The sequence below is a fragment of the Branchiostoma belcheri genome, unplaced genomic scaffold (genome assembly GCF_001625305.1).
Source record: "Branchiostoma belcheri isolate BF01 breed outbred unplaced genomic scaffold, Haploidv18h27 scaffold109, whole genome shotgun sequence".
In the NCBI taxonomy this organism is placed as follows: domain Eukaryota; kingdom Metazoa; phylum Chordata; class Leptocardii; order Amphioxiformes; family Branchiostomatidae; genus Branchiostoma; species Branchiostoma belcheri.
In genome coordinates this window covers 458463-471271 of record NW_017802480.1, presented here as the reverse complement: position 1 = coordinate 471271, position 12809 = coordinate 458463, and the positions used below count along the sequence as shown (strand labels likewise).

The window sequence follows — 12809 nt, the reverse complement described above, 5'->3', positions numbered from 1 at the left end:
CAAAAAAGTTTCTTTGGGTATAAATACTATGACAGTATAAAACAAAAGGTTAACCTTCTCTTACATGTACAATTCTGTAAAACATGATACCTGGCCAGTGACTAGTCACTTTCTTCTAATATAATCTGTAGTTGTGATCTCCCCTTTCTTGTGCTTTTACATGCTACATTGCTCACATTTGTATGGTGTACACAATCTTGTACGTATTGATAGACACTGACATGTTAAAACATGCCTTATACATGTAATTGTATTACAGAATCTTGACTTTCTAATAAATCTATGTAGTAAGTAAGTAACTGCTACATTGTATATCGTATATGTAATATTTTGTGACACATCATTACAATAAGACAAAAAGGCTCCACAAATTTGTTCATTTACTTTGCATATCATTTGGCCACAAAGGCCAACATAAAAAGTCTTCGAACCCCCCAGAATTCAAAGTTCTCTACTTGGTACTTCCCCAAATTGGATACATACATACATACAACATTCTGGAACAGTCCAACAGAATGGAGGGGTGGGAGATAGGATGCTCAGAATGTTGGTAGCTCAAACTTCACATCGACTTTCGTCTGCTTCGCAAGTTGAACAATGGTAGACAACCGCACAGCCTGATGGGGACAAAAAAAGAAGGAAAATCATTACTGTAGATCATTTTATGTTTGCAGTGACTTAAAACGTATGGTAGAAAAGCAGGCATTTGCAGTAGTTTGACTGTTTGAAACAATACCTTCTACATTGTATCACAGTTAAAGACTGTAAGAGCACATGTTCTAGGTTTGATGTGTTTGCAGTAACAGCTAACTGCAAAAAACTTCAAACATACAACCTGAGCAAAGATTTCATGATGTACAATACAAGTAATTAGTCAGCTATCTACTTTACTTGTCATCATCATCATCATCATTCCCGGGTGTTATTTCACTAGTATGAAATGTAGTACTACATGAAAATTTAGAAATTAAATGGCAAAATTTCTCGAAGAATTCTACAGAATTTTGTAGTGATCCTAAGAAAAATTTAGGTGGACCCTAAAGATTTTCAAGAAGAAACATGACATTGTGTTTATGATAGACGTACCATCTTAGCTGCATCATCTAGGTTGTCACAGGCTAGGATTCTCAGTCCACTGGCAGCTATCAGGGCCTTGGCATCGTCTACTTGTGTTCCTGCAGGAAGAGACATTACAGGAGTGTCATTACTGTTAAGCTTTTAAGGTACAGGTACAAGTACAGGTACATGGGTTTAGGTACAGGCCTAAACCTGGACCCGTATTGTAACAAGTTTGGCCAACCATCTGTAAGTTACATGTACATGTAGACCTGTAGCCAATTGTGTTTTTTTTAGTGGTAAACTATTTGTCTTCATTTGATGGTATAAATACATGCATCTTGGTCTAAAAAACTTAAAAACCTACTGGTAGATCTTAATTAGAAGAATAGTAAGAAGCAAAAGTTCTAGTCACAGAGTATTTACATGTACCTTGCAACTTCACTGCAAAGGAATTTATTTTAGTGGAAAATTGTTGTCATTGTATGACTATGAGGGTTTGTGTATCTAAAACAGTTAAACCTCAGAAGAATGTTATCAGGCAGATGTGTTTGCAATAACACATACCTTGCAACCTGACTACAATGGGCACTTTGAGATCCAGCTCTGTGGCAGCCTCGATGATGCCCTGAGCGATGACATCACAGCGCATGATGCCGCCAAAGATGTTCACCATGATGGCCTGAACCTGGGGTATGCAGATAACACTCATCAGAAGCTCTAATAATATACAATGTATATGACCTACTTCTGTCAGTATTGATCATGGTAAAAAACTGTTAACAGCTCTACAGCTTCAGCTATGACTGAACAGTCCTATACGAGAATCAGTCTATGCCACATAGGGCACATCTATATCTGTAAGCTGACTCAAGTCTTTTTGAGTTATTTTTTATACCTGCAGCCGACTGCTGCCTACCCGTGTCAGGGACCACTGCAGCAGTATGATCAAAGACTGGATACTACTACTATTACAGTAACTGCTAAACTACATGTACTACCAAAGTAAACAAGTACCTCCGTTTCCCTGAGGTACAAAACTAATGAGGAAGGGAACTGCAGGTACTATGACTTACGTTAGGGTCAGAAGTGATGAGTTTGAAGGCCTCAGTAACCTGTGCTGCCGTTGCGCCGCCTCCCACGTCCAGGAAGTTAGCCGGGGACCCCCCATGGAGCTTGATGATGTCCATGGTTGCCATAGCAAGCCCCGCCCCATTCACTATACAGACAGACAGATTAAAACAGGTGTAAGCACATGTAAATAAAGGGACAAAGTTTCTGTGCACAGGGCACTGAAAAAAGGTTACTTTTTCAGATTGTACCACAAATGTTCCAGAAAGATCGTACAACAAGTACAATGTATTACTAACATTAACTCACTTGTTCTCTGCACACTCAAGATCAGTTATACATGTACATGTATATGTTCTCTTCCATGTTATTCTTTTCTTTCTCTACATGTATGTTCTGGTCACTTGTTACTAGCACATGTGCAATCTGCTAATAAACCATCGATGGGGCTAAGCAGAAGCTAAATAACAAAAAATAAGCAGTAAGAAAAAAGAGAGGGACTGTTTTTTCCTTACCGAGGCAGCCAATGTTGCCATCCAGGCCGATGTAGTTGAGGTCAGCCTTGGCAGCCTGAATGTCTCGTTCATCCTCCTGTGACCAGTCACGAAGGGCGAAGATGTCCTTCTGACGGTACTCCGCGTTGTCATCAAAACGCACCTTGGCATCCATGCAGTACACTGTGGAGTGAATCAAAGGAAAGTATATAATACAGTGTGCCAGTGGCAGTATTAGAAGACTGCAGGTATAGTTGTTGTAGCCTATTGTACCTCGGCATCCAAGCAGTACACTGCGGAGGACACAAAAGGGAAGTATAGTACAGTATAGCAGTGCCAGCTAGCATATGTAACTGGTACTGCAGGACAAACAGGTTAACAGATAGGTGTTGTAGGTTGCTGCCTTGGCATCCATAAAGAAAACTGTGGATGACACAAAAGGAGAGTATGGTACAGTGTAGTAGTGCCACCTGTCATGTGTAACTGGTACTGCAGGACAAGGATACATGAACGTGTTGCCTGTTGTAAGTTGGCATCCATGCAGTACACTGTGAATCAAAGAAAGAAAAGTAAAGTATGTACAGTGCAGTAGGGCCACCTGTCAAGTGTAACTGGTACTGCAGGACAAACAGGGCTAGATGCTGTAACTTGCATCTTGAAATCCATGCAGTACACTGTGGGTGACACAATACACTGTACAATATTGAATCAAAGGAAAGTATAGCATAACTGTGTAGCAGTGCCACCTGTCATGTGCAACTAGTACAGCAGGACAAACAGGTATACACATGTAGTTGTCATGGCCTACTGCACCTTGGCATCCATGGTAAGTCAAACGTTCCCACCTTTTCCATTAGAGTCCTCTGACATGGGGTTGATTTCCACCATGGTGGCGTCTGTCCGACTGAACATCTCATAGATCTTCACCATCATTTCTGCTGCCTGCAGATAAAACACATCATATAGTGGTGAAATACAAAAATCATACACACATGTATGTATTTTTAAGCAATAGTATTGGGTGAGTTTCATACTTTGAAGCTTTATGCTGCCAAGCTCTGAGTTCATGTCATTTTTAAACACAACTTATACCCTCAGCCTTTTCAAGCAGGGAGCTAGCAAACAACAAATGGTTATGTTACTTCTTTGTTATTAAAAAAAAAAACAAAAAAAAACAACAACAACAAAAAAACAAATGGTCAATGCAAAACAAGGATGGCTTGTCTTAGTACATAGTTTCTGTACATGCAGTAAATATACTAATGATGATACATGTACAACTGACATGGGTGTATCAAACTGCAAGTTGTAGCCATACATGGACATGTCAGGGGTAACATGACAGCAGAAGAAAAGAACAAGCCACACACAAAACATGTGATACTTCTATGCCTTATAAAAACAATCTGGGATGTCAACCAATATTTGGGTAAATTAGTGATGCATACCGGTTCACTGGACTTGGATCCGGACTTGTAAGAATGTTTAGGTTCAAGTCCAAAAAAAACTAAAAGTCAAGAACTGAGTCCGGACTTATTACCATAAAAGACCATTTCACATACCCCTTTTCTTTCCAAACCACCTAAAACCTTCCGCATATTGTAAAATCTTTGCTGCAAAATGAAGAAAACATTTCCATCGGGCATCGTCAAGTACCGGCCTCCATGTTATGTGGCCAAAGTTTCACCCAGACAACATAGCAAGGTTGCCAACATGCAATTTTGTATATGCCATGGGTTTAGGTCTGGACTTACAAGTCTGGAACTGAACCTAAACCTCTGGACTTGAATCCAGACCTGAACCTAAATGTGGGTTTAGGTATGCATCAATACTGACGACTCAACAACAACATGCAAACAGTTCTTCTCTAGACCAAACCTCCTCCTGAAGATCTTTCTGGAAGTTCATCTTGGCAGCTATGCCTCTGGCTTGGTCAATACTCAGTCCTAAACACACACACACACAGATATACAACAGAGGAAGAGTTACAGATATAAGACCACAAAGGAAAAAGGGAAGGGATCGTTCTTTGTTGGTGTAGAGGCTGGGGTAGCAATCTGTCATACTTTTTTGTCCCATCCTATTCTACATGTAGCTCAGGTTTTAGCACCCATTCCCACTGAAATGTCTGTCCCAAAATCATTTTGGGTATTAAATATTTTAAGACGAGTAAAAAACATGTGATTGCTTGTTCAACACACTATACTGATGCAGAGGACAATGTAATTTGGAGCGAATTGAAGCTCTTATGTGTATTCAAGTCAATATTGAAATGCCAATCAAATAAATGAGTGCCAAATACTAGCAGTTCAACAGTGAAGAGGACTGGAGCTATGATAAGGTGTATACAGGATAAAATTTCTCTGCTGCCCCAGCACACAACTATACCAATAAAGAACACCCCTCCCCTGAATAGGATGATCGGTACTGTACCTCCTGCTGGAGTTTGGGACTAAACTTCATTCTCTCCGCTACTCTCAGGGCCTGATCAAGTGACAACCCTGGGAAACAGGTTAGCGTGAAAACATGTTACCTGGTTGACAATATTTTTTTTTGTAGCCTGGCTGCCATCCTCTGTGGTAGCCAGTGACATAAGGGAGCCGGTAGAAACTACGGAGGATGACACCTAGGCCTTTTTTTTTCAGGCCAACTTGGGCAAGTAAGTCAGACTCAAGGAAAAAAGCTAGCACCAGGTAAAAACAACATGTGTCAGTACAACTGAATACACATTTGAGTCTTTCAAGTTTGATGGTACAATCACTTTACCCATCGAAATCCACTTTGACTTTGTCCAGTAATCTATTTACCTGATAATGTTGTATTCTTATTAGTCATTTTTTCGATCTTTCTCAATGATTCAACAGTCATGTCTGCTATGTTGGTATACGAATAAGGAATTGAAAGAATCATTTTGAGCACAAACAACAAGTAATACTGTTGCCATTTGAACAAAATGTGGATATTTACAAAACATAAGATATCTACCAACCTTCTACGATGTCAATGCCCTCCTTGATGATGGCATCAGGATATTCCTCTGCTATTTCCTCGATGTTGACTCCACCTTGAGAGCTGGCTACAATGGCTGGTCCCTACACACATACACAAACATAAAAACTTTCATTCTAAATGCTGGGTGCATGTGCATGATTTTCCACACAAAATTGGAGCTGTACACCTGGTATTATGACAATGGGTGCACTGGTGCACCTTTATAATTGTGTTGGGTCATCTACATTGAGGCATTGTAATTGTGCCAGTATCAGAAAAAAAAGTAACACATTTGTTGTATTACAATGTTTAAAAGTTTTGTGTTTATGTTATATTAAATGCCATTTGCAAGCTCTAAAGAGGTATGTGTACTAGTATGTGTGCACCTATTCCAAAAAAAAAAAAAAAAGAATTTTGAGCCCTCTTTGATGTCATAGTTCTTGTGTAAGAATTTTCTCCGGACTTTAAAGCTTATGCAGCCTACCTGTTTGTTATGGGTGATTTCACAAGGTGTTTTGACCAAGTTTAGCTTAGTGACTTAGCAATTTTTTGCCCTAGTAGAGCAATTTAAATTTTTAAACTGACTCCCATTGAAAACCATTCACCCTGTATTGGGCAATATTAGCATTGGAAAGCAGAGCCCATCCCTAGACATTCTTCGAAACAAAAGGCAGGTACCCATTTACACCTGGGTGGAGTGAGGAAAGTCATTTCCCAAGGACTCAATGTCTAGTCAGGTGTGCTAGGAATTGAACCCAGGATCTCTCATTTGCATGTAATATGGCCTACTTGTAAGCATTCGGCTATCAATGCTTGTACACACAGTGTAGGCAGGGCTTGCAACGCTTATTTTCTGCATACCTGCATGTGTGCAGGTAACATTGAAAAGAACCTGCACCAGGCGTTACTTGCACCACTCAGAATCATACTAAATATACTATTTTACTAGAAACCATTGCCATTATTTCTTTTGTACCAATATAGTCTTCATAGATGGTAACAGTGACTGTAGTAAATAAAAATTCCCATACACCTACATCTGTATATAAATGCAGTACATGTACATGTACATGGAATGGTGAAGGTAGATATCAGAATATCTGAAATACCAGCACAGGTCCAGGTTTACCTGCACTAACCTGTATATGCAGGTGATATTTTGAGCCCTGGTGTAGGTAAAAAAGTTTGGGACATACTAACCCCATACGCTCTCTCCATCACAATAGCAAAGTAGAACTCTCTCCTGGGGTACAGCCTCTCCACCAGCAGCACCTCATTACATATCCTCCCTGCCTCGCCCGTCTGCTTGGTGAAGATCTTGTGGCCAAGCATCTTGGTGGCGATGTCCTTACACTCCTCGGGACTGTATGTGATAGGAGGAGACAAAATCCTTTTAACTCTTGCTACGTACTATGGCTGTGTGCCAGTTCAAGGTACAAGTTCAGACCTGAACATTAAGTGTACTTTTACCTAGTAGACACAAACTATTAACACTTGTGAGGACACTGTTTTCTGGACCAAAGATAGGTAAATTTCATCTCAAAGATGCGTCGATGAAGGTTAGACATCCAGGTAATATGATACGCCAAAAAACAGTTACTCAAGCAACTGGATATGATTTTGAAAACGTCAGACGTTTCAGCTAGTATCCACTAGCTTTCGTCAGTGACTGAGAGACCAGAGGGGAAAGCATCTCAAAGATGATATTTCCCCTATACTTCCATAGTACTCTTGGTGGTACATGTACCGTCATGTAGCATATCTAATTTTAGGCCTATTTCAAACAGTTCAAAATTTAACTGATGGCAGTAAATTAATGCTAATATCAGACAAATTTCTCTACAATATTTTTTGTTTTGCCAGCCTTAAGTTAAATTGCGTTTGGATGCACATGTGACTGACTTACGAGAAGACAATCTTGACCCCTCCCTTGAGCCCGCTGTCGAAGGATCCCTTGCCACGCCCACCTGCCAGGACCTGGGCCTTAATCACGACATCCTCTCCTCCTGCAAATAGGAGAAACTTGGTTAGTCATTTGCTCTATTCAGTGTTCTCACCAGGCTGTTTAAACATAGAGGCCCCCTACACTATGATTTGGACCCCTTTGCTGTGATTTAGCCCCTTACATTGTCTTCCAACCAGCATATATCTGCAAGCTGGTGTGTTATGCCGAAGGGCGTTTATACCAGATATACCAATATGATCGATACAGAATATCGTTTTAGATATATCTTTTTAGGAAGAACCTGTGACCTTTCATAATCTTCAAAAAATCAAACTTTGATTTTAGAATAAAGCTATCAGGGGGAAAACTTTACAAAACTTGTTCCTGAAAAATAAGGAAATTTATGTCTCAGAGGGTGAAAATTTATAATTTTTCAGAGAGAATACCCCTACAGTGGTTACGTCTTTGGATGTCCAGCTTAAACTGCAGAAAGTTGTCCTTCTGTACCCGTTTGTTCACCTTCACAGTGTAGTTAGGTAGGTCTAACAGAAGAGTTTCTCCTAATCTCTTAGTCTTACCGAGTTTTTTGGCGATCTCGAAGGCTTCCTCAGGAGACCTGGCCACCTCTCCCCGAGGAGTGACCACCCCAGCATCCCTCAGCAGCTGCAGACTGTGGTACTCATGGAGGGACAGGTTCCTCCTCTGTTGGACATTGGGGCACACTCCTAACACCTGGGGGATATATCATATATAGGTCGTAGACATATGTCAGTGAAGGTTAGAAATCCAGGTAACAAGATACACAAGATAACAGTTATTCAAAGTAAAACAACTGTGAAAATGTGATTTTGGAAACGGTCAGGAGTTTCAGGTTTTTGGAAATGTCTGACTGTTTCCAAAATCATATCCAGTTGCTTGAGTAACTGTTTTTTGGTGTAGGTCATACAGACATGTACACACAGGTTCTCACTTCAGGATATGGCTACAAAACCTTCAATAAACTTTTAGTGAGAAAACTATGATCAGCAAATATACAAAAGTAACGCCCTCCTTTCTCAGCACTGGAACACCAGAGCTGAAGTGGTACTCAGCACTGGAAATCCAGTGCTGAGGCGGCTTCAGCTCTGGAATAGAGCCATTCAGCTCTGGAAACCGAAAGCTGAAAGGAGTTCAGCACTGGAATTCCAGTGCTGAAAAGTCTCAGCACTGGAAGTGGAATTAAGAAATTATGTTCCGCACTGGAAACCGAGTGCTGAGCAGAGGCCACCGTCTCTGAGGCATTCATGAGCTGTGAGTTCATGAAAAAAAGTCAGAAGAAGGTCAGAAAAGGGTCAGAAAAAAAGTTGTTCATAATCTCTGGTACTTTGGTTCATATCATAATCTCTGGTATCTCTGGTTGATATCACTTATACTGGTGCCTATATATAATCGTGTTAATTTTTCTCTGCGAAAATGAACGAAAATAATCACAAAGGTGCCGTTTTAGTTTCTTTAGTTTCCAAAACCACATGTAGTGAAACACAACAGCGTAAGGTTTTCAATAACGATTAAAGAGTAAACTCAGTGGCAGGAATACAAGTGATTCGGCACAGCAAGGAGTGGCACAGATTTCCTACCTCTCAGCACTGGGACATAATTTTCCAGTGCCGGGAAAGACGTCAGCACTGGTTTGAAGAGCGTCCCAGTGCTGAAGGGACGTCAGCACTGGTTTTCCAGTGCTGAATTCTTCCCCAGCACTGGTAAATCCAGTGTGGAGGGCGTTACTTTTGTATACGAGCACTCGGTTCCAGTGCTGAAACCGCCGTCAGCACTGGGGACCCAGTGCTGAGCGACCTTTGAACTGGCTCTGCCGCGCGTTCAGCACTGGAGACCGAGTGCTGAAGGGACTTCAGCACTGGAAACCGAGAGCTGAGACAACGTTCAGCTCTGGAACAGAGCCGTTCAGCTCTGGAAAACCAGTGCTGAATATTTTTCAGGACTGGAATTCCAGTGCTGAGGGGAGCTTCAGCTCTGGAAAAGAGCCGTTCAGCTCTGGAATTCCAGTGCTGACGAAATTTCGACCGCTGATTGAGCACTGGAACACCAGTGCGGAGGGCGTTACTTTTGTATATTTGCCTATGATCATAGCAGGCTATATGATGCGAATCCTAACAGTAACACACCTGAAAGATATAGGTAATCTGGTCATCTAAATATATGCAGGACATGGCATATGGGATATAAATAACTGCTATATCATGTTACTTACTGGTCAAATACTTTTTCTTGTTGTATTATCTGAACAATACTGTCCATTTTCCTGTGTATTTTTCTTTTCAATAATACGAATCAGTTAGTTTTGATGACCTAAACATGTACTAAAAGATTGTCAAACCGGCATTCTTGACATACTGAACACAGGTCATTTTTGCTGTCGGGGGAGGGGTCATCTATAAACCATCATAACACTAGCAATATCACGTCAAAAACTACAGCTATAATTCTTAAAATTACAGAAATAGAAGTTCAGTACATGGTCGACATTTGACAGGAATTTCGATGGAACTGGACTCACCCTTTGTCCGTTTTGCACCACTGTCCTTCCAGCGGTCGAGACTGCCCGATACAGAAGGGACGCCATTTTGGATCTCTTCTGTTCTACCGCATACACACGTCAAAAACCCAAACAAAAATTTGTTGTAAAGTAAAGGTTTTCGTCAGAAAATTAACAGAATCGTCAAAAATACAGTAATTATATTATATAAATGCTAGTATACGACACATATTACAAGTATAATGCAAATTTAGGCTATATTTAGCTAGAAAATTGTATTTTGTTTGGTTGTTGTCTCATTTATGACGCAACCAGCTTGCCCTTTCACCTCTGACCAGGCAAAAACTTGTGCGAGTTCCCGCATGAAAAATCTGGCAAAAAACGAAGAATTCTGACTCAAAGGTACGTTTTCAGGTAAACCATTCAGTCAAAAGTTGTTAATACATATATGAGAATAACAAATTTTGAAGTCGTAAGTTTGGGTTGTACCAAATAGTTTGTAAATAGCTTGCAGAACTTTTCTTTCACGTGAGTGGAGAAATGCATGGGGGAGGGGGGTTACCGTTACATGGCATGTGTTTCTGTTCTTTCTTCACATGTTTGTTGTCAACTTTTGTGTACAGCGTTACTAACGACTATTGTACATGTTTCAGTCTTGCGTACGATACAATGCACTCCGAGGTCGACCAGGCGAGGCCACTACGAGTGGTGGAATTCTACAGTGGGGTGGGGGGCATGCACTATGCTATCCTTGAGAGCAAAGTGCCTGCTACTGTAGTGGCTGCACTGGACATAAACACCACTGCAAACGCCGTCTACAGGCACAATTTTCCACACATCAACCTCCTCCAACGGGACATAACTGGCATCAAACTGCCAGAATTCGAGTTGTGGAACGCGGACGTATTTATGATGAGCCCCCCTTGTCAGCCCTTCACTCGTGTGGGTCTGAAAGGGGATACCGCAGACCCCAGAACTAAGAGTTTTCTGTACATCTTGGACATCCTTCACAGGATGTCCAATCCCCCCAATCACATCCTCTTGGAAAATGTGAAAGGGTTTGAGACATCAGAAACTCGAAATAACCTCATTACCACTCTAGAGGAATGTGGCTATTCCTACCAAGAATTCCTCTTGTCACCTAACCAGTTTGGAATCCCAAATTCCAGACTAAGGTACTTTCTCTTAGCAAAGAGAAAACCGCTCACATTTGCATTTGAGCAACAGTCAGAGATGATGACAGAGATGCCATCAAACTCTCTGATTGGCTCAGCAACACCAGCCAATCAGAGCTCTCCTTCAACCGAAGCAGCCAATGAAACTGCTTCACAGAACAGCCAGGAGATCCCCTGTCCATATAGTATATTTGATCCTGAAGACAGAGACACAGCAAATTGTCGAGACATCTCCGAGTTCTTGGCAACACACTCTAAGGAGGAAGAGGAGCAACTGCTTCTTCCAGACAAGCTTCTGGACCGCTACTGGAAAGTTCTCGACATTGTCACACCCAGTTCTAGACGTTCATGTTGCTTTACTAAAGCATATGGACATTACACTGAAGGCACAGGCTCTGTGTTGTTCTCTCAAAGAGACGTAGACGCTAAAGAAATCTTTCGTAAGGTAGCCAAATCTGAGGACCAGTCTGAAAGGCTGGATCTCCTACATCAGTTGAAGATGAGATTTTTCTCGCCCAGGGAAGTGGCTAGCTTACATTGCTTCCCACCTGAGTTCACTTTTCCTGAAGCTACAACTACTAAGCAGCGGTACAGGGTACTGGGAAATAGCTTGAATGCCCATGTGGTGGCAGAGCTCTTCAAGCTGCTAGTTAAATGAACTGTTACAATTCAAAACAATGTATTAAGATTTAGATGGCAGAGACAGTATTAGCCGATCTCTTCAACTCTTTTTTAATATACATGTAGATTTGCAATGTAAGTAGTAAAGTGTCAATCTAAATGGCACTGCAAATGATCCTTGGTATAAAATGTACATGTAAGTTTCTATTCTAATGCTTCTATGATTCATGTACAGGTCCAACAGTTGTTTTTACGTATGAAATAATTTTTATTCCATGGCAGATGAGAAATCATTAAAGGTATCAATTACAAGTACCTATGAGTATTCAGTATATACGTGTGAAATATATGTTCACCATTTGTTTCCCTCTGCAAGTAGGTAACCGTTCAATCTTGCATTCTGCTGTACAGAATGGATGCTAGTAGAAATAATTTGTAAGGCATTCGGAGGCTTCTATCATTTGCTTGTCACCTTAGTGTGGTTTTATAAAGGGCCAGTGTAGGATAGTCGCAGGTAGACATCAGAAACACCCACACAACTCCTGCTTTACCTGCACTATAAAGCCCTTAGCTTCACCATTAGATCTGGATCAGAAGAGTTCAAGTCTTCTGTGAGAAGGTGTGGGTTGAAAAACGTCCATGTACACTAACACACACATGCATACACACACACACACACAAACTGTCACACACACATACACCTGATTATTATTTACCTTGTACCTAGATCTGTACTTGATTGTGTTCACTGACAAGCAGGAGCTACAAAAGTTGCCCTTCATTGCTTGATTGAAATACTACTTAGTAGTGTTGTCTGCTTTTAAGTAACGTTATTAAAAAATGTTAAAGAAGGTAAAAGAAAATGTGTCTAATAATATCCAGTGTTCTATCTAGTAATGCATCTAATCTAAGGGTCTCTGCAA

General features: G+C 40.9%; 2 protein-coding genes across 4 annotated transcripts; one reads left to right on the top strand and one right to left on the bottom strand.

Annotated features, from left to right (window-relative positions):
* Window positions 1-274: 274 nt before the first annotated feature.
* LOC109481475 (succinate--CoA ligase [ADP-forming] subunit beta, mitochondrial-like) lies at window positions 275-10194 on the bottom strand. Of its 2 annotated transcripts, none has more exons than XM_019784065.1 (12): window positions 10112-10194; window positions 8136-8289; window positions 7519-7618; window positions 6813-6975; window positions 5611-5713; window positions 4500-4567; window positions 3467-3563; window positions 2643-2804; window positions 2133-2275; window positions 1624-1744; window positions 1087-1175; window positions 275-617 (listed from the first exon to the last, which is right to left on the bottom strand). In XM_019784065.1, the coding sequence occupies exons 1-12, from the start codon at window positions 10175-10177 to the stop codon at window positions 540-542; spliced, it is 1344 nt and encodes a 447-aa protein (XP_019639624.1). In that variant the 5' UTR covers window positions 10178-10194; the 3' UTR covers window positions 275-539. The 2 variants fall into 2 exon arrangements, with proteins under 2 accessions (XP_019639624.1, XP_019639619.1); XM_019784060.1 differs by lacking the exon at window positions 4500-4567 and adding an exon at window positions 5055-5122 and having other exon boundaries at window positions 276-617.
* Window positions 10195-10407: 213 nt separating this feature from the next.
* On the top strand, window positions 10408-12484 carry LOC109481640 (tRNA (cytosine(38)-C(5))-methyltransferase-like). Of its 2 annotated transcripts, none has more exons than XM_019784229.1 (2): window positions 10408-10504; window positions 10744-12484. In XM_019784229.1, exon 2 carries the CDS (start codon window positions 10760-10762, stop codon window positions 11921-11923), a length of 1164 nt encoding a protein of 387 aa, XP_019639788.1. In that variant the 5' UTR covers window positions 10408-10504; window positions 10744-10759; the 3' UTR covers window positions 11924-12484. The 2 variants fall into 2 exon arrangements, with proteins under 2 accessions (XP_019639788.1, XP_019639780.1); XM_019784221.1 differs by having other exon boundaries at window positions 10408-10492; window positions 10744-12481.
* The last annotated feature ends 325 nt before the right edge of the window (window positions 12485-12809 follow it).

Bases quoted from the DNA above. Each gene is read 5' to 3' on its own strand.
- LOC109481475 (XM_019784065.1), bottom strand. From the start codon at position 10,177: ATGGCGTCCCTTCTGTATCGGGCAGTCTCGACCGCTGGAAGGACAGTG. The intron at 3,564-4,499 runs GTTTGGTCTAGA...TTTTATCTGCAG, and splicing joins AGAAAGATCTTCAGGAGGAG to GCAGCAGAAATGATGGTGAA. The intron at 1,745-2,132 runs GTAAGTCATAGT...TGCATACCCCAG, and splicing joins TCATCACTTCTGACCCTAAC to GTTCAGGCCATCATGGTGAA.
- LOC109481640 (XM_019784229.1), top strand. From the start codon at position 10,760: ATGCACTCCGAGGTCGACCAGGCGAGGCCACTACGAGTGGTGGAATTC.